The sequence below is a fragment of the Choristoneura fumiferana genome, chromosome 11, assembly GCF_025370935.1.
Source record: "Choristoneura fumiferana chromosome 11, NRCan_CFum_1, whole genome shotgun sequence".
NCBI classification, from domain to species: Eukaryota; Metazoa; Arthropoda; class Insecta; order Lepidoptera; family Tortricidae; genus Choristoneura; species Choristoneura fumiferana.
Window position 1 is genome coordinate 7,962,615 of NC_133482.1, and position 22,876 is coordinate 7,985,490.

At 39.4% G+C, this 22,876-nt stretch overlaps 2 protein-coding genes across 2 annotated transcripts; one reads left to right on the plus strand and one right to left on the minus strand.

The window, feature by feature from the left end:
* Positions 1–958: 958 nt before the first annotated feature.
* Positions 959–6,048, minus strand: LOC141432987 (RNA helicase aquarius-like). The gene is made up of 5 exons (XM_074094826.1): positions 5,845–6,048; positions 4,536–4,636; positions 3,336–3,492; positions 1,512–1,722; positions 959–1,155 (listed from the first exon to the last, which is right to left on the minus strand). Exons 1-5 carry the CDS (start codon positions 5,929–5,931, stop codon positions 959–961), a joined length of 753 nt encoding a protein of 250 aa, XP_073950927.1. The 5' UTR covers positions 5,932–6,048.
* Positions 4,510–20,502, plus strand: LOC141432351 (uncharacterized). The gene is made up of 11 exons (XM_074093890.1): positions 4,510–4,590; positions 6,362–6,754; positions 6,869–7,055; positions 7,481–7,579; positions 8,731–8,906; positions 10,041–10,252; positions 11,612–11,753; positions 12,890–13,015; positions 13,873–13,997; positions 19,427–19,546; positions 20,176–20,502. The coding sequence occupies exons 2-11, from the start codon at positions 6,371–6,373 to the stop codon at positions 20,255–20,257; spliced, it is 1,653 nt and encodes a 550-aa protein (XP_073949991.1). The 5' UTR covers positions 4,510–4,590; positions 6,362–6,370; the 3' UTR covers positions 20,258–20,502.
* Positions 20,503–22,876: the final 2,374 nt, after the last annotated feature.

The following is a 22,876-nucleotide window of genomic DNA, read 5'->3' on the forward strand; positions in this document are numbered from 1 at the left end:
ATATCCGTGCAAAAATTCACAGCTTTCTAACCAATGATAGTCCCTGAGCAAAGCCTGCGGAGGGACCAGACTAGACAGACATGGCGAAACTATAAGGGTTCCGTTTTTGCCATTTTGGCTCCGGAACCCTAAAAAGCGTGTATAAACATCTGATACGAATCTATTTCTAGGTCCGGTAGGACTTGTAAGATATTTTTGCACGCTCCGCCAGTAGCAGACATTATATTCACCAGCATGCAGCCCAAGTAAATTTTTTTGTTTCACGAACATGAAACTTTATGTCACTTTGGAGAGAGTTTGGTTGTTTGTTTGTTTATACTCTTTATTGTACAAAAAGGAAAAACAAAAAGGTTACATAAAAAAAGTTTGTGTTAAGTACAAAAGGTGACTTATCCCTGCAGGGTTCTCTGCCCAGTCACCTTTAGAGTGGTAGAAGAGCAATCAAAAGAAATCGACAAAATGAGCCAAAACATTTGAATAAATATAAATGCATATGTAAACCTCGAGAGTTATTGTTACATTAAAATAAGTCCTATATATAGGACACTAGGCCGTAGGAGGTTAATGCAGGGATTTGTTCCTGATTCAACATATTTCTAATTGGTCATATGTGTACCTACGTTTCCTTCAGTACTTCCTGCAACATACAGTGATATTGTGAAATCAACTTCCGTCAGCAGTGTTTCCGGATAACTATGAATTGGGGCTTTAAATAAAAGGGCTTTTACTTTCTTAAAAGGCCGGCAACGGATCAATGACTCTCCGTAAGTTGTTAGTACTCATGGCCAGTGGTGTTCATTTCCCATCAGATGATCCCCTTGCTTGTTTGCCTCCCTCTTATCATCATCATCATCCCAGCTTATTTACATCCCACTGCCGGGCACATGCCTCCTCCTCTTATAATAAAAAAAACTGATCAATTTCCTAACTCAGGTGTCTGGACAATGTGTATAGTTCCTCACCTGACGACATTAGGATCCACATCGCCGTCCTCTGGCACGGATTCTAGCACGCCCATGAACTTTAACATCAGCCGCTGCAAGTATCGCCGCTCCCAGTTCAACTTCTCTAGCAGTTCTGGCTTGTCCTTCTTCTGGATCGCTCGCCAGTACTTCCTCCATTTTGGCACAGCTTTGAACTCTTGGTTTCTCCGACCTGAAACGAATTGGATATCACTTTTTGGGTTGGGTGCCAGCGGGACCCTATTATTAAGCCTAACTACTTAGGTCTGTTACAAAACTGTATCTTTCGACCCGTAATAGATGGAAACTTATAAATTTCACAGAGTGTACTATACCATTATATTTACGTTGCCTCTCTGTTGTAATTATTTATGTCTGACTTGTCCGTCTATGTCAGTAACTTTCTAAAATGACCCCACACTGCTGCTTAAGAGGCTCTGCTAACACTGGGTATTCATAGATACCTTAAAATTTGTACGAAATCCTCGGTGCGCGAGTGTGACACATGTTACGGCTGCTCTGGTCTCTTTGTATACAGACAGCACTCACCTTCCTGAAGGCTGATCCACATGCTGAGCGACACGAGTCGTTTGACCTGGTCGCGGCACAGCTGCACCTCCATGCTGCCGAAGCAGTGGTTCAGGAACAGAAGCAACGCCGTCTGCTCGCGCATGTTGCGACTGCTCTGGTCTTCGGCCACGCTTGCGCGGAGCACCTGCTCGAAGAAGGCAGGGAAGTGTTCTGGTTTCTTGAGGAATGCCTGAAAATATAAGGGGTGATTAGAATATAAACTTTTACTGGTCAGGGCCCTGTTTCTGAAACAACAGGGCCATGTTAAGTAATTATTCAGCTTTTATGAATTGCGATGATAGGTATTCATGAAATTTTATGAATAAAAAGTTATGGTTATGATGTAAATAAATATGAAAAATTATGTTTATGGACGCAAATCGGCAGTAGAATAAAAAAAAGGATTAAGAATTTTATGTGAATCAATATAGACCCAAAATAAATATATAACAGGCAGAACAAGCCACGATTTTTTAAAGGACCTCCTAGTCGTCTATCAACTGAAAAGTAGTTTAGCGATCGCCACTTTAAAATTTAAAACGCGCGTTAAAAATGTAACGATGTGAGATCGAGTCTACGAAACATTATTTACCTATTATATATAATATGTAGGTTTATGATAATTTTCAAAATAATACACATAAAAGTCGTACTGAAAATTATCCATTCTTGATTATTTTTTCAGTAATATTTCTCACAGGAATTATTAAAATGATTATCGTTACAAAAACGCTAAAAAACAAATAGATATTGTATATCGCCCCGAACTTTGAGAGACAATTTCAATAGAACACATTACTCCTCTACCTCGCAAGCACAACTAAGCAATGTGGAGTCCGTTCGGCTTATTTAATTATGTCCAATGAATCTGTTAATTACCAATTAAAGCGGCCTATGTGGTAATTGAGATCAACTTCAAGTAGACTTTATGCAATGGGTGGATACAATACGGTGTTTGACTATTTTCATTTATGTTATAATATACTCGTAATTAAATGTACTAATTATTAAATCCAATAGTTGAATTGAAATACCGGAATTTATCAAAATTCCCACGGGAATTTCCAAAAATTGCATCAAGGGACGTTGTTGCTTATAAAACACTCGCTTGTTGGGATTTTATTCCGATCATGTGGGAATACTGAGATAAAAAGTAACCTATATGTAATTCCGGATGTCCAGCTATTTTCATACCAAATTTCACCCAAATCCGTAATAAATAAAAACATACAGACACACACACACACGTAGATAGCACAAGTAACAAATACAGATACTCGCAAACATTTATAATACTAGCTTTTGCCCGCGGCTTCGCCTGGCGCGTTATCGCGCGCTGTTCGCTCGGGAACTGTGCATTTTCCCGGGATAAAAAGTAGCCTATGTCACTCTGGCCCATAAACTGTCTCTATGCCAAAAGTCACGTCGACCCGTCGCTCCGTTTCGACGTGAAAGACGGACAAACATAGACACAAACATACAAACACACAAAAAACACACTCACATTTATAATATTACTTTTTTTTGCCCGCGGCTTCGCCCGCGTGGAAATCGGTTATCGCGCGCTGTTCCCTCGAGAACTGCAATTTTACGGGATAAAAAGTAGCCTATGTCACTCTCTGGCCCATAAAATAAACTATCTCTATGCCAAAAATCACGTCGATCCGTCGCTCCGTTTCGACGTGAAAGACGGACCATACAAACAAACACAAACATACAAACACACACACTTTCGCATTTATAATATTATATAGTATGGAAGTATGGATTAGTAGGATTTTCTGCCACTTGCAATACCCTCACCTGCCAGGCGGGCACTCGTTCGCGGAACTTCTCGTTGATCATAACTATGATGGACATCATGTGGGCGCGCGTCGCCTCCCCGCCGCGGTACTGCGGCCACAGGTAGCACTCCAGGTATTGGGAGAACTCCAGCATCATGATGCGACGGACCGAGAAACTGAGACACGGGATTTATTAATGAACTGGTAAAACAAGCAGCAGTGGGCCGATTACAGCTTTTTTTTTTTCAATTTATTTCTTCAATTAATCATAATCAAATCATAATTCCGAATAACAATCAAAGGGCCGGCAACGCATTCGGCTGCCGCAACAATATATATTATGGGAGTTCACTGGCGCTGGTGATTCATCATCATCATCATCCCAGCCTATATACGTCCCACTGCAGGGCACAGGCCTCCCCTCAGAATGAGAGGGCTTGGGCCATAGTTCCCACGCGGCCCAGTGCAGATTGGGAACTTCACACACACCATTGAATTGCTTCGCAGCTTTGTGCAGGTTTCCTCACGATGTTTTCCTTCACCGCAAAGCTCGTGGTAAATTTCAAATGTAACTCCGCACATGAATTTCGAAAAACTCAGAGGTGCGAGCCAGGGTTTGAACCCACGACTCTCTGCTTGAGAGGCGATGGGTCAAACCACTAGGCCACCACGGCTTACGCCACGGCGCTGGTGATTGCTTTCCATCAATTGACCCGCTGGTTTGCCCCTTATCATATACAATAATGTAGACCTATCTTTTTATTCGAAAATGTCTTAGCGAAATGACATCAAATAATTAATAAATCTATTTAATATTCAATTGAGGTTTTTACAAATCACTTCATTTTTATAACAAGTTAGTGGTACATACCCATTTAAACTATTCAAAAAAACATTTTAAGTTAAACCTTTTCTTCCAAAAAAAATCTTAACACAAAATAATTTATTATGCAAAATAATCAATTAAGCACACAACCCATATTCACTTAAAAATTGTAAGGAATATTTCAGGCTATTAAACATCCCTAATTCATTAATCTGGAAACATCTTACAAAATTGCTGCAACTGGCAAAATTTGAAAAAATAAAAAAGGTCATCGCCCTGTCTATGAGGTTATTGACCTTGTATTTATTCACTTGTTAAATTCAGTTGGGCTCAGTGCAGTTAGGAGTTTTGAAAGTGATTTTATGTATGACTATTTTTAAATAAGTGACTTACTTTGATCCAAGGATTTCTGCTTGGTAGATGGACTCCACAATTCCGGCATCATAAGGTAGGTGGCTGTCTTCAGTTTGTGGTGACCAGTACTGGTTTGCGAGCTGTGGGGTATAAAGCAACCATGTTGATTTGTGGGACAATTCAGTGAGGAAAGTTACATAGATTTGAGTGCTTGATACCAGTTGGCTTTGTTTAATTTATTAGCCATGGCTATACTTGAGCCCTATCTTTTGTATTTGATTTGGATGTTTTGTCTAAGTGCATTTTGTTTCCCTTTAAGCTTTGCATTCATTGAAGATCATTAATAAGTATCATAATTGTTTTTATTATTTGTCACTAATACATAAGATCTCACAATATGGGGGAGGCCTTATGTTCAACAGTGGATGTCTTCCGGCTGATATGGTGATAAGATATCAAATCAAAAGGCTTGACCTCCTGCGGCCAAAGTTAATATTTTGTTTTATGACCATTATACTTTATGTCACTTGTGAGAGAGTTCAATGTCAAATTACAATAAGTCCTATATAAAGGATGCTGGACGGTACCAGGGTAATCCATAGGAGTTAAGCATGAATATGTTTACCTTTACCAGCACTCATAACGACATGCAAAATAGACCAGAGCCATGTGACAGTGATCTCTGTCTTAAAGTATTTAACCATATTATTGCTGACAGTATCTCAAACCAGGGACCTGAATATCGAAAATTGAAATATCAATAGTCAAACTTAACCTAACTTACTTTCCATTTTTTGACCGTCAACTATTTAACATCAGATATATTTCAGACACGTCCCCGCAGAAGACATAAACATCTTTGATCATAGCTTACTCCAGTCAATTTTCTTAGACACATGTGGTTCTTATTGAAACATTCAGTTCCTCCCCTGCTCCCCCTACACAGTTACTGAGTAAAACTATAGTACAATTTTTTTTCTTTGGTTATACCTCACTGTAGAACCATTTTTAACATTCAGTAAAACAAAGTAGTCTGTCACAGATTAAGTATTTCTTCTGATTAAAAAAGTAAACTACTGAAAACAGAATGCCCTATTTATTAAACTTTTAGTTGGTTAAGTGCATGTATGAGAGGATTACAAGCTTAAGTTTGGTTTCTCAAGACAAGAACCATAAAATGGAAAATGCTTCTACATACTTTTAAGTCTATTGAATCTTGGTATTTTATTGCATGTTAAATATTTATTGTCTTGGGGTTAATACGCTGCATATTCAGAAGTAGGCGTATTTGAATCTAAATTAATCAATCTTGTGAAATAACAATTCTAACCCTACTTTGGACACTTACTTGAGTTATTCGATCGGCATTAATTTGCGAAAGAGTAGGTAAAGGGATTTTCGGCTTTTCCGTCGTTAACACAGCATCGACCTTCATTCTTGCAACAGCTAAATATCAACATAAAACAGAAGTAAACCAGAAAATAACCTCTTGGTCTACATCAACAACAACAACAAGCAAGAAACGTCAATGTCAAACTGGACGTGTATTTCACAGCCGGTGTATAATGAGCACGGTTGCATTACAAAAAAATCTAAATACTTATACGAAAATAAAATTCAAGGGGAGCCACAAAATCTTTAAAGTTACTTTGAACCTAGCTTTAACCATTTATTATCGCTTATGTACTTAAAAGTTGTATAAAGAAAGTCAGACTTGTGTTTAAATTTAAAAAAAACGTCTTTGTTTCCAACAGCACAAAAAGAGGTGCACAGTAGCGAACATAGAATGTACAGTAGAATGTACTGCTACACCTACATTATACTTAAGTATTTAGTTTTTTGCTATGATAAATATTTTATTGCAGGCAGCAAAGATGATGTTCGACCCACCGGATTTTCCGTACAAAGAGTTGTCGGAAACTTTACGAGACCACTATGATTCTGAGTACCTCCTTTTCAATGTAGACACCACTAATACAGACGCTGTATCCAGCATAAATAAAGATCTGGCAGGTGCAGCAGATCAGATAATTTCAAATGTAGGAAATCACATAGACTTTGATACGACTGAATGTCTGGATACAGGGAATACTCCGTTTTTGGGCAATAAAAGTACTGAAAATTTGAATGTAGAGCAAAATACGGAACTCTACATAGTCCAGTCGGATAACTTACTGAATTACGAACCAACCTTGCTTGACGAGAATACAGTCAATCAGTTCCTACTACCGCTTCAAATTTCTTCGGACACAAATAAGGTTAAAAAACTATGCGTTGTTTTCCATGTTGCATTTTTTTTTGTTCTAGAGCGCCTGATTTCAAAATGCTAGCTATTTTTCAATGATCATCGTAAATACTATTCAATATTTCAGGAGACTGAAGACACCGGGCCTGACATATTAGCCCTGCACTCTTGCGTTATTTGCCATGAAATATTTACCACAGAGGCCGACCTTCTGGACCATACTATTTCATTCCATGCCTCTGATCCCAACTTAGATCCGATGCCAAGTAGCTCACCGACCCGTACCATAGTAGAGCAGCAGAATAAAATGCCAGGTAAATTATCTGCACATACACAAATATTAACAAGCAGAGGGGCTACTACGAAATTCTAAAATCGAAGTTCATATCATACCATCCCTCTCACTCTCAAATAATATAAGTGACAGCGGGATGGCAGACACGAAGTTCGAATTTCCTTCGTAGTAAAGGGCCCACGACACTGGCGGATTAGGTCGTTCAGGGCCCAAGACGGCAAAGCTGAATGAGGCCCCCTCAGTCTTAAAAGTTGATGTAAGAACGAAGCATATTTTTGACCTTATCCAGGGCTTGATCAACAGAATTTATTGAAAGCAAAAAATAAAAATTGTGTAAAAAATAAAAAAATAAACCGCAAAATAATTTTCATAAAGGTAAAACAATTACGAGTATTTAGGTAGCTACCACACCGTTAAGCTCTATATCTGAATATCTTGTTCCAGATTCAAATCAACATTACGATCTTGATTTAGATTCCTTTTGGCTTGTTTGTGGGATTTGCCAACGAGTGCTCTCCACTGCTTTGGAGATAGAACCTACAGGTAAATAATTCTAACTTTTCAATATTATTTACTAACGTATCTCCCAAACAATAAGTATCAAAAATAGGTACCTACTTGATTTTACTTAAATAGTAAGTAGTGTTAATTAATTATCGCTAATTGTGTCCTTTTCAAGTAACTATGGTAACGTACGTAAGTACTATGGTTAAAAACTAAATAAAGTGTGGCAGGTAGATACAGCCAAGAGCGTGTCGGACACGCCCAAATTAGGGTTCCGTAGCCATTACGAAAAAATTAAGTAATATTTTTTAAGGATTTCATATTTTATACGGAATCTTCCAAGTTTAGGTATATTGAATACTCATAAACTACTAATAATTATCAAGCAAACTTAGCCGTTATAGTTTTCCTTGAAAGTTTTATATACTTACTACCATTCTGATTTTTTTCAAATTTTTCCACCCACCGGTTTAGATTTTAGAGGGGGGGGACGCTCGATTTTAATGAAAATTTGCACTTTAAAGTTGAATATTTCGCAAACAGATCACTGAATCGAAAAATCGTTTTAACAACCCCCTAATGGTCCAATGATACCCCACACTATAGGGTTGGATGAGAAAAAAAAATCACCCCCACTTTACGTCTATGGGAGGTAGGTACCCTAAAAAAATTTTTTTTTAATTTTTAATTGTACCATTTTGTCGGCATAGTTTATTTATATATCTGTGCAAAATTACAGCTTTCTAGCATTGATAGTCCCTGAGCAAAGCCGCGGACGGACAGACAGACAGACATGGCGAAACTATAAGGGTTCCGTTTTTGCCATTTTGGCTCCGGAACCCTAAAAATGCTGACAAGGTATTTAGTATCATTCAAATGGCATATTTTATAAATCTCGACGTTTCGTCCGTATTAGGTACACTAAAACGTGGTCACTAAGTAGATTACACTTGGACACGATTTTTTTATTTGTGTACAATCAAAGAAACTGAAAGGTTTCACTCTGGTGCACGATTCAGTTTCCTCGATTGTACCTAGAAGGTACCTAGCTACACCGTGCCTTTGTAGTTAATATTAAGATAATAATAATTATATTATAGGACACTGACACCAATTTAGTCCCAAACTAAGCAAAGCTTGTACTATGGAAACAGGCAACGGACAGATGAAAAACATTTACATGTTTCCAGAACAACTTTGTTGCGCAACCAGCGATGGCAAAAGCAGTGTTTCACCGAAGAAGCTTCACACCATGTATGTTTGTGACTTCTGCAGCGGGTTATTCGCTGATGCCGGGGCACTGGACAGACACCGCTCGAGTTGTTACGTGCAAGACCAAAGTCAAAGCTTTAGCCCACCGCAAAAGGTACCAAAATATTTATAACTAGGAACGTGAAACTGTCGAACGAGTTGCCTTTGCTGGTTAGGGCTAAGGCTAGCTAGCTACCTACATATTATTCACCTGTGTGAGGGAGTCCCCGTCTGTGGCCGCGTTCAAGAAACTGTGGACGTAAGAGTGTTCTTTATAAGATACTAGTTATTGTCCGCGACTTCGTCCGTGTAGAAGAATCAATAATCGTTTTCATTCGCCGACCTACCGAATATACACAAAAAAGAATCATAAAAATCGGCCAAGCAGTTTCAAAGGAGTTTGGTCACAAACACTTTTGACCCGAGAATTTTATATATTAGATGTATTGTTTATTATATTTTGTTCAGTGTAAAGTAAGTATATTTGTCACAGTAGGTACCTAATTGTTGTTTATTTTGTGTATTTATTTAAATCTTATAATATATATTCCTTTCTCTCTCTATACATAAACTACTGTTTCCGTTTCATGCCAGGTGAGCTTGAAAAGATCCCTTTAGGGATAAGGTTACCCATGTACTCTTTTTGTTTTGTGTTTTTTTCTTTAAATATTATTTTCGTGTTTTATGTACAATAAACTTTTTAGATACATACATACATACTTGATAGTGTTTACCCGCGACTTCGCACGCGTAACCATTACACTCGGTAGTTGGATTGGTATTCCGAGATTGAACTAAATTCGCTTGGGAATTCCCAACAATTACATCGTCGCATTATAAAACACCTAAGTACGTCAGACGTCACATTTCATGCCTAATTCTAGAGTTTGAAATTTAGAGATTTATCCCGATCCCGTGGGAATATCGGGATAAGCAGTAGCATATATGTGTTATTCCAGATGTCCAGCCAATTGCATAGTAAATTTATCCAAACCTGTCAAGCCGTTTCAGCGTGAAGGAGTAACAAACATGCACACACACACACACACACACACATACTCTCAAAATTCCGAATTTTTTTATATTATTAGTTAGTAGGATGAGTAGGTGAGTTAAATTTGATTTTATATTTTCTCCCCAATGTTCTCCCGATATGTCCAAAGAGTGGCCAAAAAATGGACTGAAGAAAGGTACTTACTTACTTACTTTCTCGTTTTTTGGCTTTACACAATCATTAATCAACACACAGGATCACGCCGAAGACGTAGCAAGCAAAGAATGTGGCCAAATATTCTGCGCGTGCGACATCTGTGAGAAACGCTTTTCTTCCATCGAGGAGCTGAAGATGCACGCAATAGGGTGCCAGACCATGGGCAAGAAAGACCGACGCTCGTACTCCTCTGGCGGCAGTAGCAAGATGTGGAACTGCGGGTCCTGTAATCAGCTATTCGCGACCGCCAGGTAACAACCATTTTGAGAGAGGTCTTCACACCTCGGGAATGGTTCGAGAAGGAAAATTGTCCTAAAGGGTGGCCAGTTTATTTAAGAGGAACTTGATTTCAATGCCAATCGCATCTCCAGCCTTTTCGACGTAGTTATAAATCACGATACATTTCCTGGCTAATGTATATAGGGACTACGCCTTATTACGTACAGCCCCGGATCTAAGGGGGGGCAAACCGGGGCACTTGCCCAGGGCGGCAGTTTCATTATTATAATTATTGTTAGCCTATCCCGTCCCACTGCTGAGTAGTGCTGAGCATAGGCCTCCCCCCAATACTTCCACTGCTCTCTGTCCCCTGCATACAAGGGCCAGTCCTTCAAGAAGAAGTCCAGTTCATCCCCGCCATCGCCGTCTAGGTAGGTCGCCTTTTCGAGTTGGTGGGCATCCACTCGGTGGTTATCTTGGCCCAAAACTCGTCTGGCAGTTTCATGGGGGCGCCAAAACCTTGAGACAAGAAATGAAGAAGAAAATGCTACTCAATTTTAACAGTTTTTGCTCAAACACTAAAGGGAGAGGGCACCACCATCAAGGTTTTGCCCCGGTTCGAAAAAATCGTAGATCCGGGGCTGAGTACATGGCCCACCCGGAGCCACCCTCGCCTATGACCTCGGTTTGATTTCCAGCACCAGCTCTACATGTTTCTCTTATTAATATTTTTTGCAGGTGGTAGTGGTGGTGGTGGTATGTACCTTGTGCATGGTCGACCCGGATTGCTACCACCATCTTGCTCGCTAATCCTGCCGTGAAGCAGCAGTGCTTGCACTGTTGTGTTTCGGCGTGGAGAGTAAGACAGCCGGTGAAATTACTGGCACTTGAGGTATCCCATCTTAGGCCTCTAGGTTTTTTGTACTGCTTTATGGTGTTCAATAAAGAATATTTGTATTGTATTGTATTGTATTGTTGGCAACGCATCTGTAATACCCCTGGCGTTGCAGATGTTTATGGGCGGGTGGTTGTCCCTTACCATCAGGAGACCCACTTGCTCGTTTGCCATCCAGTCGAATAAAAAAGAAAGACCGCGGAAGTACTCCATGGCACATGAGGGGAATGGCAAGTTTTCTTTGATCACGCTTCCTCCGGTGAATATTCTTTGCACTTTTTAGGGTTCCGTAGTCGTATTAGGATCCCTTATAGTATGTCCGTTCGTCATTCCGTCCGTCCACGGCTTAGCTTAGAAACGGTTAGTGCTAGAAAGCTGTAATTTTGGCCCTACCTGTCTCCAGTTCCCTGGCCGCAGTTTCTATGTGTATTCGCCTTGGACATTTAAACTATAGGTACTCTGCAATTCAAACAATGATCAAACTTCTCTCTTGCAGAGAGTTGTATCGCCACAAGCGCGGTGAAGACCGTCCGACCGGTGCGCCGCTTATGGCGTACGTCTGCGAGGAGTGCGACAAGGTTCTAGGCAGCATGTGCGCTTTACACACGCATAAGAAGATGCACAAAGTCACGAAGCCGGTTAGTATTATACGTGAATACTCATATTCATACTCATACTCATAGTCCTTTATTGTTAATATCACTATTATACTTCATTTTATTAAATTAAGTCCTCTTTATACTCGTAAAAATCGTATCTTTTTTTTTTTTGTCAATTAAACAAACGATTATGAAGATACCAATTGTTGCCCGCGACTCTGCCCGCGTAGTATTCGTTTATCGCTATCCCGCGGGACCTTTGCAATTTTCCAGGATACTAAACTATCCTATGTGCTATGTCCTTCCCCGGGACTCAAACTATCTGTAGGTATACTGAATTTCATCTAAATTGTTTCAGCGTTTTAGACGTGATTGAGTAGCAAACATCCAAACCTCCAAACATATTCACAAACTTTGACATGTGACAGTTATTTTTTGTTTAATTGACAAGAGAAAAATACGTGTCCAATATTTTCTGATAATCTGACTGACTAAACGGAACAATAATTTTCACACCTCTCATTCACAAAAGTAACTTTCCTCCCTGAAGAGAGGGATCAAAGTGCAACTTTTCTGTTCAAGGCTTTTCTAAGTGTTTTTTTTTGCAAATGCAATTTTTTGAAGTTGATCATTGTAAAACCACGCCATTTTCTTTGCTGGTTGTTTTTTTAGTAATATTTTGATTTTTTTTTTCAAGTTTCTTATAATGCTGTGCAAAAAAAGAAAAAGTTGAAAAAAAAATAATAATAAAAGAAAGAGAAAGAAAAGTGTGTGAAAGAAGGAAAGTGTGTGTGAAAAGTTTTATGAGCCACTCGAGAGCAAAATTATTTTCATCTTGGGCGTTAACACTTGAATCCCTCATTACGCTCATGATTCTACTTTAGAATCCCTCGCTACATTCTGCATTAAATAGGTACACCATTTTGCTCCCTTGTGACACAAATAACTATTTTTACCCAGAAAACTACCTAACTGTTCAAAGTACAAAATGTTAAGCGGTCTCCACTGAACGTGCCGCCTCGTGCAACAGCCATTTTTGGTGCGATTTCGGGCCCTCCCTCGAATAAAATTAATGTGCTTGCCTCGCGCGCGAGGCGGCTCGCTCAGTGGAGACCAGGCTTTAATTTTTATTAACATTTTACAGTTAAACTTTAACAAAGCTCTCTTTACTCTAGGGCTACCCCTGCCGGGTGTGTGGGAGGCGCTTCAATCAATCGGGGCACTTGGCGATTCACATGCGCATGCACACAGGGGAACGACCCTACCCCTGTGACCTTTGCCCCAAGGCTTTCAAAGTCAAGGTACTTTTTAAAGAGAACCCAAAGTATTTACTGGAATTTTGATTTTTTTATGTTATATCCACTCGGAATCAGGAGTACTATCGATTTTAATAGGTGAAAAAAGTGTCCCAAAATTTGCATATATTTTTTGTAATTCCGTTCCGTTACTATACAAGTGTATATGGGAAAGGTAACAGAAGGGAATAGAAAAATTTTTGACACTTTTTTTCACCTATTAAAATCGATAGTACCTACCTACTCCTGATTCCGAGTAGATACGAGTATAACATAAAAATTTAAAATCCCAAAAAAAAAGTTTGGGTACAACTTTTAAGAAAATGGTCCTAAAACAAATATTTTTTAGTGCTGATTTATGTCTATGTCACATTACAAATAATTTGTTACTGGTGTTACTTATTTTATAAATGACTAGTTTTTACACAACACATTACTTTGGCCGCGGGAGGGATAAAAGTATCCATGTTTTAGCCTAGGTAGTACCTACCCAGGTACTATGTGCAAAATTTCGTCAAAATCCGTCCAGCTGTTTACGCGTCATTGAGTACTTAACACAAACAAACAAACAGACTTACAAACTTTCGCATTTATAGTATTAGTGGAATAGCAGGCTGTGACGCACCTGCGATAAGTACCCATCGTATTGGCAGTGTCCATGGACGGCGGTGATTGCTTCACAACTGCTGGTTCGCATGCTCGTTTTCCCCCTTTTATATTGTATAAAAAACAGTGGGATTTCCAACCAAAAAATGGTCAAGTTGGTGTAGTCACTTTTCTTTAAAAAAAAACGAAATAAGTATGATGCTAAATGCTCGGTCCAACAACCTGCGCCCTGCTTGACCCCACATGCCCCCGCGCAGGTGGAGCGCGACGACCATCGGCGCACGCACACCGGGGAGCGGCCCTTCGCCTGCGCCGCCTGCCCTAAGACGTTCACGGCGGCCGCGCGCTTGCGCGAACATGCTCGGATACACACCGACCAGAGGTACGAAAGGGCGGTTTTACTTAAGACGATATGACATGCGTCAATGGCCTTGAGCGGTGCCGCTCTTCACACTTATGCTGCGCGTCCACTGCATCGGAATCGGAGCGTACCTACGCACCGTACGGAGCGGACGGATTTGTTGCTTTGTATAGATTTCTATGGCGCAGAAATACCGATCCAGGCACACAGTACCATAGATATCTATACAAAGCAACAAATCCGTCCGCTCCGTACGCTCCGACTCCGATGCAGCAGGGCTACTACGAAACTCGAAACTCGAAGTTCGTGTCGTGCGGTCCTCTGACACTTACACTGTTTAATACGAGAGCGAGAGGGACGGTACCATACGAACTTCGAGTTTCGAGTTTCGTAGTAGCCCTGCCGTGGCCGCGCAGCTTTACTGTCGGTTGCCTTAAAGATCATTTGGAAACAACTAAGAGTACGTAACGTAACGTAAATATAATGAATACTTATATATTTTATTTTGCTTTGCCAAATCAAGTGGTTTTTGTTAAAAATCTGCTGAAGCAAAGTCAATGTAATAGGTGTGGTCAGCGACTTAAGTGAACAAGGTGTATGTAGGTACAGATCTAGTGAAAAATGTTTTGCTGTAGGTACCTATAGTATTTTGTCGGAAAATTTGTATTTATCTTGCTTTCTCAATTAGTTTCAGTAAAATTCAGTAAGTTAGTTGAGAAAGCAGGTGGTAGGACCTTGTGCAAGGTCCGCCCGGATTGCTACCACCATCTTGCTCGCTAATCTTGCCGTGAAGCAGCAGTGCTTGCACTGTTGTGTTTCGGCGTGGAGAGTAAGACAGCCGGTGAAATAACTGGCACTTGAGGTATTCCATCTTAGGCCTCTAGGTTGGCAACGCATCTGCAATACCCTGGTTTCGCAGTTGTCTATGGGCGGTGGTGATCTCTTACCATCAGGAGACCCACTTGCTCGTTTGCCACCCAGTGAAATAAAAAAAAAAAAAAAAAGTTAAATACAAACTTTTCTGACAAAATACGATGGAAATAGTAGATTGATAACCAAGTGTGGAAAGTGACCCATTTCACCTGAGATATTTCTGGCGCAGTAGTTCGAGGGGAAATGGGTAATTTCACCCGAGTTAGACACTCTACTTTTCATTTCAACTGTGTGGAAAGTAAAATACTTGGTACTTAAAAATGAGAATAACATTAAATTGAATCTCAGTATTCAGTAAATTGAATTTACTTATATCCAACCTCCAACGGTACCTTTTCGACCTGGCCACTTGCCACGACCGAGTATAAAAAAAAATCGAGTTGGTCAGGACCAAGGAGCTTATATACGTACAAAACTGGAGGTTGAACGCCGAACGAAGAAGTTTGACCTTTATTACTTATTTATATATTCCATCTCTTTCTTTTACATTTCACGAATAACATCCATCTCTTTCTTAACCTAACTAAAGAAAGAGATGGAATATGTTCGTGACGTAATAAAGATCAAATTTCTTGTTTTAAACGTATGTTCGGCGTTCAACCTCCAGTGTTGTATTATAAGCTCCTTGGTCACGACGTGCATCTAGTTGGCCATGCCGAAACGTGAATTATAAAAGTGTGAGTTTACGGTCAAATCTTCGACTCCGTGGCTAATCGAAAAATTAAAAAAAAATACTTTCCACCCTAGAGATGAAAACGCAATTTTCCACCCGGCTATCTACCCATGAAAATTAAACTTTCCGAACAGGAGAGATGAAAATATTATTCACTAGATCTCTATGTATGTAAAGTTTTATTGTTGGAGCAAAAGAAAAGAAACAAACAATTCTAAGAACGTTAAAACTTAATAATAATAATAATAAGCCATTTATTTTGGACAAAATCCATAGAAACTATGGTAATTTTATGTAATTTAAATTGCACAATAAGACAATTGAAGTTACCCTACTTTAAGGCATAATATAAAGAACCAATTTTTATCCGTTTTATCACATTATATTTCCTATTAAAGGCCTTCCTACACGCGCCGCGTGGAAAGCGGAAAGATGTGGGACCGTAAACAAATACACGCGCACGTGTCGTGTAGGCAGCTCGTGCGTAGTACACCCACGTCGCAGTTATTTCACTCCGGTTGCCTTAAACCGTCTGGATTCTTTGGTTGGAGATTTGCAACTAATTTTGCAAGATGTTTAATCGTAATGGCTACGGAATCCTATATTGGGCGTGGCGTGGCGCTTTTGGCCGGTTTTATCATTACTTCTGTCACGTAAGATTAGGGTAGAAAGAGACGTATACTTACTCGTGAAACAATACGACCTCGTCAAGCCATGATTGTCTGTCGAGTGCAGCGATGACTTCGTAGACACGAGGTTTCTACTAACTACTTACTGTCTAAATGACAGATTTCTCATACAAAAACTAAAACATAAAAAAACTATTTGGTAAACAATTCTTTGAATTACCACATCGCGTTTGGTCACGTCGTGTGTAGTCTTAAAGTCGTAATTCAGCAGCGCTTTTATAGCCTTTATGCATAGATATCTAGAATATAAATACCTATCAAACTAGACCCATGGGATAGTAGGTATTATACTTTTACATACTTATGTAAGTATAGGTTAAAGGGTAATTCGGGAGATTTTACCTGCATGCTTTGTTAAACATCTTTACCAAACATTTCTAAGTCGGTACCTACTGCACTAGTGCACTAATGGCTACTTGCTGGAAACACATAAATCTCGAGTTAGCCTTAAGCTCAGTTTAGTAGTATCAAAATGTATGGAACTGTCAAGCTTAAGCTAGGTTTAACTACTAAATCAAGATTTATCTTTTCCTGCAAGACGGCCTTAGTATACTTACTAAAAATATTCTTTTACCACAAGCAAGACCACATTGATGATGGGATTCAGAGTCAGTCTAATTCTTTGGTCGGGATAAAGCCAGGATACCTTTTTCACAACAAATGCTTTAATAACTCTTTTTAATGGATACAATGATGGCTTATTGGGACACGGTTGTACTACGGGTTGAGATTACAATAGTTTTACTAATCGAGTCCCGTCACAAACGCTTTGTCTTATTCTTAAATGACGAGATCGAAGAACGACATGACCAGCTTGTAATTCTATGTAATGTTTCGCACCTTTCTTTCAATGCAGTGCCATGTGTACCTAGTTCCACCGTTTCACTCTGCACAATAAAATGGATTGTCTATCGGGTTTATAAGACCCATTTAGAACTTTGCAAGTTTTAAAACATTTAGGTACCTACTTACATATGTATCTATTAGTTCGTTCTTAATTTATTCGTTATTGTCACGAAAAGATTGGAACGGGGGTGAAGCCGTGGAAACCAGCTAGTGTATAAAAAAATCTCTTCCAATGAATTAGTAAGTCCCATAAGGTACAAAAAGGAATAATAAAATAAGTTAAATTTGAAACTAGCGAAGTTTATAACTTTACCCAATCAAATTGAGCGTTAAAATATCTAGTGACCGTTCTTATTTCTTTGCTGATGAGTACCTAAGTAGGAACCGTTAAACGCCACCAATTGCACTACATTGTTTAGTGTATCTTTATTAGTTTTATTTGATTATCAAAATCAAACATATTTGTAACAATTCTCTATCACCACTACGCTACGATAGCGTATTTAATTAATCGTCAAAAGTGTTACATCGACCTGTGTCGCGAGCAGCGCCATGCGGCTAGCTTCGCAACGACTGAGTTGCAACAACTTACAAGAGATGGCGCCACATACCCTACTCTGAACCTCTAACAAAGAGACATTGGAACTTTGGCACTTTAGGCTATGTATGGAGAGGTTTACTAATATGTTCCATAAAATCGAATCACATAATTTTGTTCCTCATAACAACCTTTAGCAGAATCATCATATCACACTATCATTTCTCATAATTTTGTATAGCACAATAATATCATAATAATAACATCACATAATATCGATGAGAATAATATTTATATGTTCGAATAGTTGCTACGCAGAAAGACATATCTCATAATATTGCTTTGTATAAGGATAATAAATTATGCCATATAAAAATCGGCGATACAAATTTTCTGCTATTTAATATTCTGCAGAAGTATATTCGGCGATAAGAGTGTTCTGCTATTCAATATTCTAAGAAATGACTATTATTCGAACTGATAATCATGCAAAGTTATGATTATGCAAAAGCATCATTCGGCTAAAAAAAAATATAAGATACCTGTTATGGGAAGTGTATTTCGGAGAATCAATATTATGCAAGTTAAAGGGAACCCATATCAGTTTATTTATGATTTGGAAAATAAACATATCCTAGAGCCTCTATTAGCTTCGAGCGGTAAACTCTCCGCTTGACCTTTATTATTTACCTAGTAAAATAATAAAGTACCACTTGTCCGTATTCCCACTCTCGTATTTCGCTTTTTCAACCTTTAATTATTTTCCTCTATCGCCTCCAATTTCTGGACACTACATACCACTTCATGGAGTTTTATTTAAGTAATCCTATGCGGCAAAATGTTTGTGGCTAGCTATTGGGAGCAGATTTTTGAAATCACAGTCTAAAAATACCATTAGAAAGTGACGAGAGCTGTTTATTGCTACAAAACTACCTATACAGATTTAGTTTTAAAATCCTGACACAAGATTAATTAAGATTTAAAAAAATCGGTACCCTGAATTGAAACCTTAATATTATTTATTATTTGTATGATCCAAGGAAGCTGCTAGATTCAGCTAGTCGACTCAATCAGTATTTGACGAATACAAATTGGATGCACCACTTCTGTTGTCACACCGTATCGCCCAGTGGTTAGAGAACCGGACTACGAAGCTTGAGGTGATTGGTCTCTAACCACTGCGGGCTATCTGTACTTTACCCACCCGCTGCCTTATGATAGAGCTACGTTTATATGCAAGAAATGTGTGTTCATGCAGTTCCTCCCACACTATAAAAACAGACACAAATCACACATATCTATCTATGACCACCACCTCACTACACCGACGCGTTTCGAACTCACCCAGAGCTCATCTTCAGAGCAACGGTTGCGTTCACCAAAATTTATGTTTTTTACATTGTTTCGCTTGCCGATCCGCGGCCTCCACATCCGCTCTCCGTGCTATATGGCCCGCCCATTGCCACTTCAACGAGCTAATTCGCTTGGCTATGTCGGCAAGCGCAGCGTAGGACGTCCACCAACAAGATGGACGGATGACCTGGTTAAAGCCGCGGGTTCACGGTGGATGCAGGCCGCTGCCAACCGAAGCAACTGGAGGTCTATGGGGGAGGCCTATGTCCAACAGTGGCCGTCCTACGGCTGAGATGATGATGATGCATTGTTTCACTTGTTTGCATTTGTGTGTGCATGTGTTGTGAAAGAATAAAGTTTTTATCTATCTATCTATCATACTACCAGATGTAAGACTCAAATAAACGTTTGATTCCAGGCCTTACCGCTGCGACATATGCGGCGCGGCGTTCCGGCGGCCGTATGCCCGCACGGTGCACACGCTCATACATACGGGGGAGAAACCGCATGAATGCGACGTATGCGGCACTAGCTTCAGGTGAGCAAGTCATACGTTTGGTTTACTGTCCTCGCAGACCGCACCTCATGCGCATAACATCGTCAATATGCGCTTGTGCAGCATGCTTGCATCCTGCGTGGGAAAGAACGAAACTGTGGCCACAGGGACGCACGGCTATTACAAATTTCTAAAATCGAAGTTTGTATCACCGTCCCTCTTACACTTGTATTTAATAATATAAGCGTCAGAAGTTCGAATTTTATTATTTAATACGAGAGTGAGAGGGATCTTCGGATCTTTGCAGGGCGGCTGGCAAGAGCTGGATGAGAGTAGCCGAGGATCGTGCTCAGTGGCGTGCCATGGGAGAGGCCTATGTCCAGTAGTGGACGAACATAGGCTGATGATAATGATGATGATGATGATGAGAGTAATGGTACGATACGAACTTCGATTTTGGAGTTTCATAGTAGCCCTGCAGCTAATACAAATAATTCTCAACACTGTGGACATCGTTCCTTTCTACGCATGATGGAGGCAAGATGTACAAGCTGTCAAATGACGATGTCGTGATCATGCTAAACAAAAATTGGATGCGATGTGCAGCTTGGCTATGGCACAGATTGGGAATCCCAGGAAAAGTCTGGTTTCTAAGTTTATTTGTTCTTCAGGCGTTCTGGTGACATGTGGAAGCATAAGAGGACGCTACACGGCATCCAAGCTGGAAGCAATGAAGCTGATGGAAAGAGCTAGGACGAATTCTGTGTGCACAGCATGCTAGTTTTTGGATGAGCACAGCACAAGCATCCAGAATGCGATTCCAAAGGTGGTGGAAGCTCTACGGTCGTTAAACTTTAGCGTGCTAGAACCCTAAGACCTAGTTCAGGCTGGCAACCTTTTGTGCAAGATTTTAAACTGTAAGAGTTTGGATTGGATCCATTAGAGAAGCGATTAAGCTTTAAGTTGCTTAGTCTTGTGATATTTGTGCCTTTACTATAACTGAATGATCTCATTTTACCTTATTGTTTGTTACCACTTAAATAGGAATAGAATACAATTTACAAAAAAAAACTTCATTACCTATTATTAACATAAGGAGCCCAAAGGGCTGTGACATGTGTTGAAGCTACGCCCAACCGTGTAGAAAAAAATAACAAATCGGTATTACAGAACTATAAAGCTATTGCCCGCGACTTTGCCTGCAAAGAATACGCTCATTGCTATGCCGCAAGATACCAGGTACTATGCAATTTCCGGTATAAACTATCATATGTCCTTTCTAGGGTCGGTTTAGTGGTTTTAGCGTGAAGAGGTAACAGTCAGATCGACTGACAGACAGAACTTTCGTATTTTTAATATTAGTAAGAACTATTAAGGGTGAATCTTTAAGTTTTACCGTTAAAACCACTGCTATGAGTGGGATTTGTTTACTTTTTGACGTCATGGTAACGCGAGTGGAGACCGCGACGTCCACCGACGAGATGGAATGGACGGATGACCCGGTTAAAGCCGTGGGTTCACGGTGGATGCAAGCTGCTGCCAACCGAAGCAACTGGAGGTATATGGGAGAGCCCTAAGTCCAACAGTCGACGTCCTACGGCTAAGATGATGATGATGAAGGTAAACATTTGAAAAAATGTATGAATCGAATACAAAACAGGTTAGTTGCATAGTAGTGTTTATATAGTAGTAGGGATAAGGTCATGTATGCCGAGGGTTTTCTGTATGTATGCAAAAGTCTGTGCTTTTATCAAAAGCGATTTCTGTACAGCTTTAGCCTTTAGGTGATAAATTTGGTGCAAATTCTGCGATCATTTTTGTGCAGAATCGCAGTTAAAATTATCATTATTTTAGACTAGCTGTTGCCCTCGACTCCATCTGCGAAGAATTTGCTTATTACTAAAGCCCGGATTATATGCAACATAAAAAGCTTTAAATATGCATGCGAATGTGCATGATAAATGCTAGGAAGATGCATGAAAACTGTTAAAAAATCCAACATTCAATTTAAAAAAACCTTTAATTTTTATTCATTTCAAAAACTAAATACCTATCGACACTGAAAAATAAATATTTATATTTTGTAACAAGATGCTGTTCCCAATGTCCAGTACTAAAATTGTGTCTTCAATCACTCAAAATAATTCAAAAAGTGGAAAAATACCTTTCCACGTCCACTGAGTTAACTGGGCAGGTATTTGAATTTGAGTGCTACTTCAGCATTTATTGCTTCTGGCTACGTATATGAATCGTTAACTTATCCTATCCAAAAATATTGCAAATATAGTTAAAATATGCATCATCACACACAAGATTTTAGCTAAAATATGCAATAACCGATGATAACCGGCTAAATATACAAATGCATATGCAAATATGCAATTGCATATAATCCGGTCTCTAATTATCACTATCCGGTAGGAACTATATTATATGTCGGCATAAAAACTATACTATGTCCTTCCAAGGTTCTTAAACAATCATCATATCGAAATCTGATAAGCGGTTTAAGTATGAAGAGGTATTTAACAGACAGATAGAGCTAATTTTGTATAGAATAGAATAGAATGTATTAATAATATTGGCGAGGATGCAGGTGAAACAACAGTGATAATAGCAGTAAGTACAATGATCTCACCAGCTGCATGTCACTATGCGCGTACGCTGACTCGCGCACTGCGCAGGCGTGGGACGAAGTGTCCTCGACAAATTGCACTCTCGTTATACCTACTACAGTAGAAAGCCATGTTCAGCAACAATCCTCCTTCTAATAGTGTCACAGCTACAGAAGGTTGACTTAGGGGCTGGTTGGTTCAGTTCTGCCTGACTCTCGCAAATTGAACAGATTCTACAGAGTTTTTCATACCGATGCACCGGAGGTTTGGAATAATCTTCTCTACCTCTACAGTTAATACAACAATAGTCGTACCTACCTGACTTTAAGCTTCGGCATACGGCATACATTCAACAATTTGGTCACCGTGTAGTCACGTCATAGCCACATCTCGACCTATACAGGATTTAATCGTTCCCTTAATATGACAAAATTAAAAAAGTTCATGATTCAAACCTCCTCGTTACCTTACAGTCCAAAAACTTCTACATAAAAAAAAAATCAAAATGATAGTCTTGAATCATGTACGTTGTGGTAACCACTGCCAAATTAAGGGTAGTGTGTATGTAAATATAACAGATATCAGAATACTTTAAACTGATATTGAAAATACGTTACCCAATGAGTAGAAGCACATTAATACTTTTTTACCAGACTGCGAAGAAGGAAGGTTATTTTTAAATTAAAATAATAGGTAATATTAAAAACATTGAATTTAAACAACGCTCCCATAAATTTATTCGTTCCTATTATGGTCG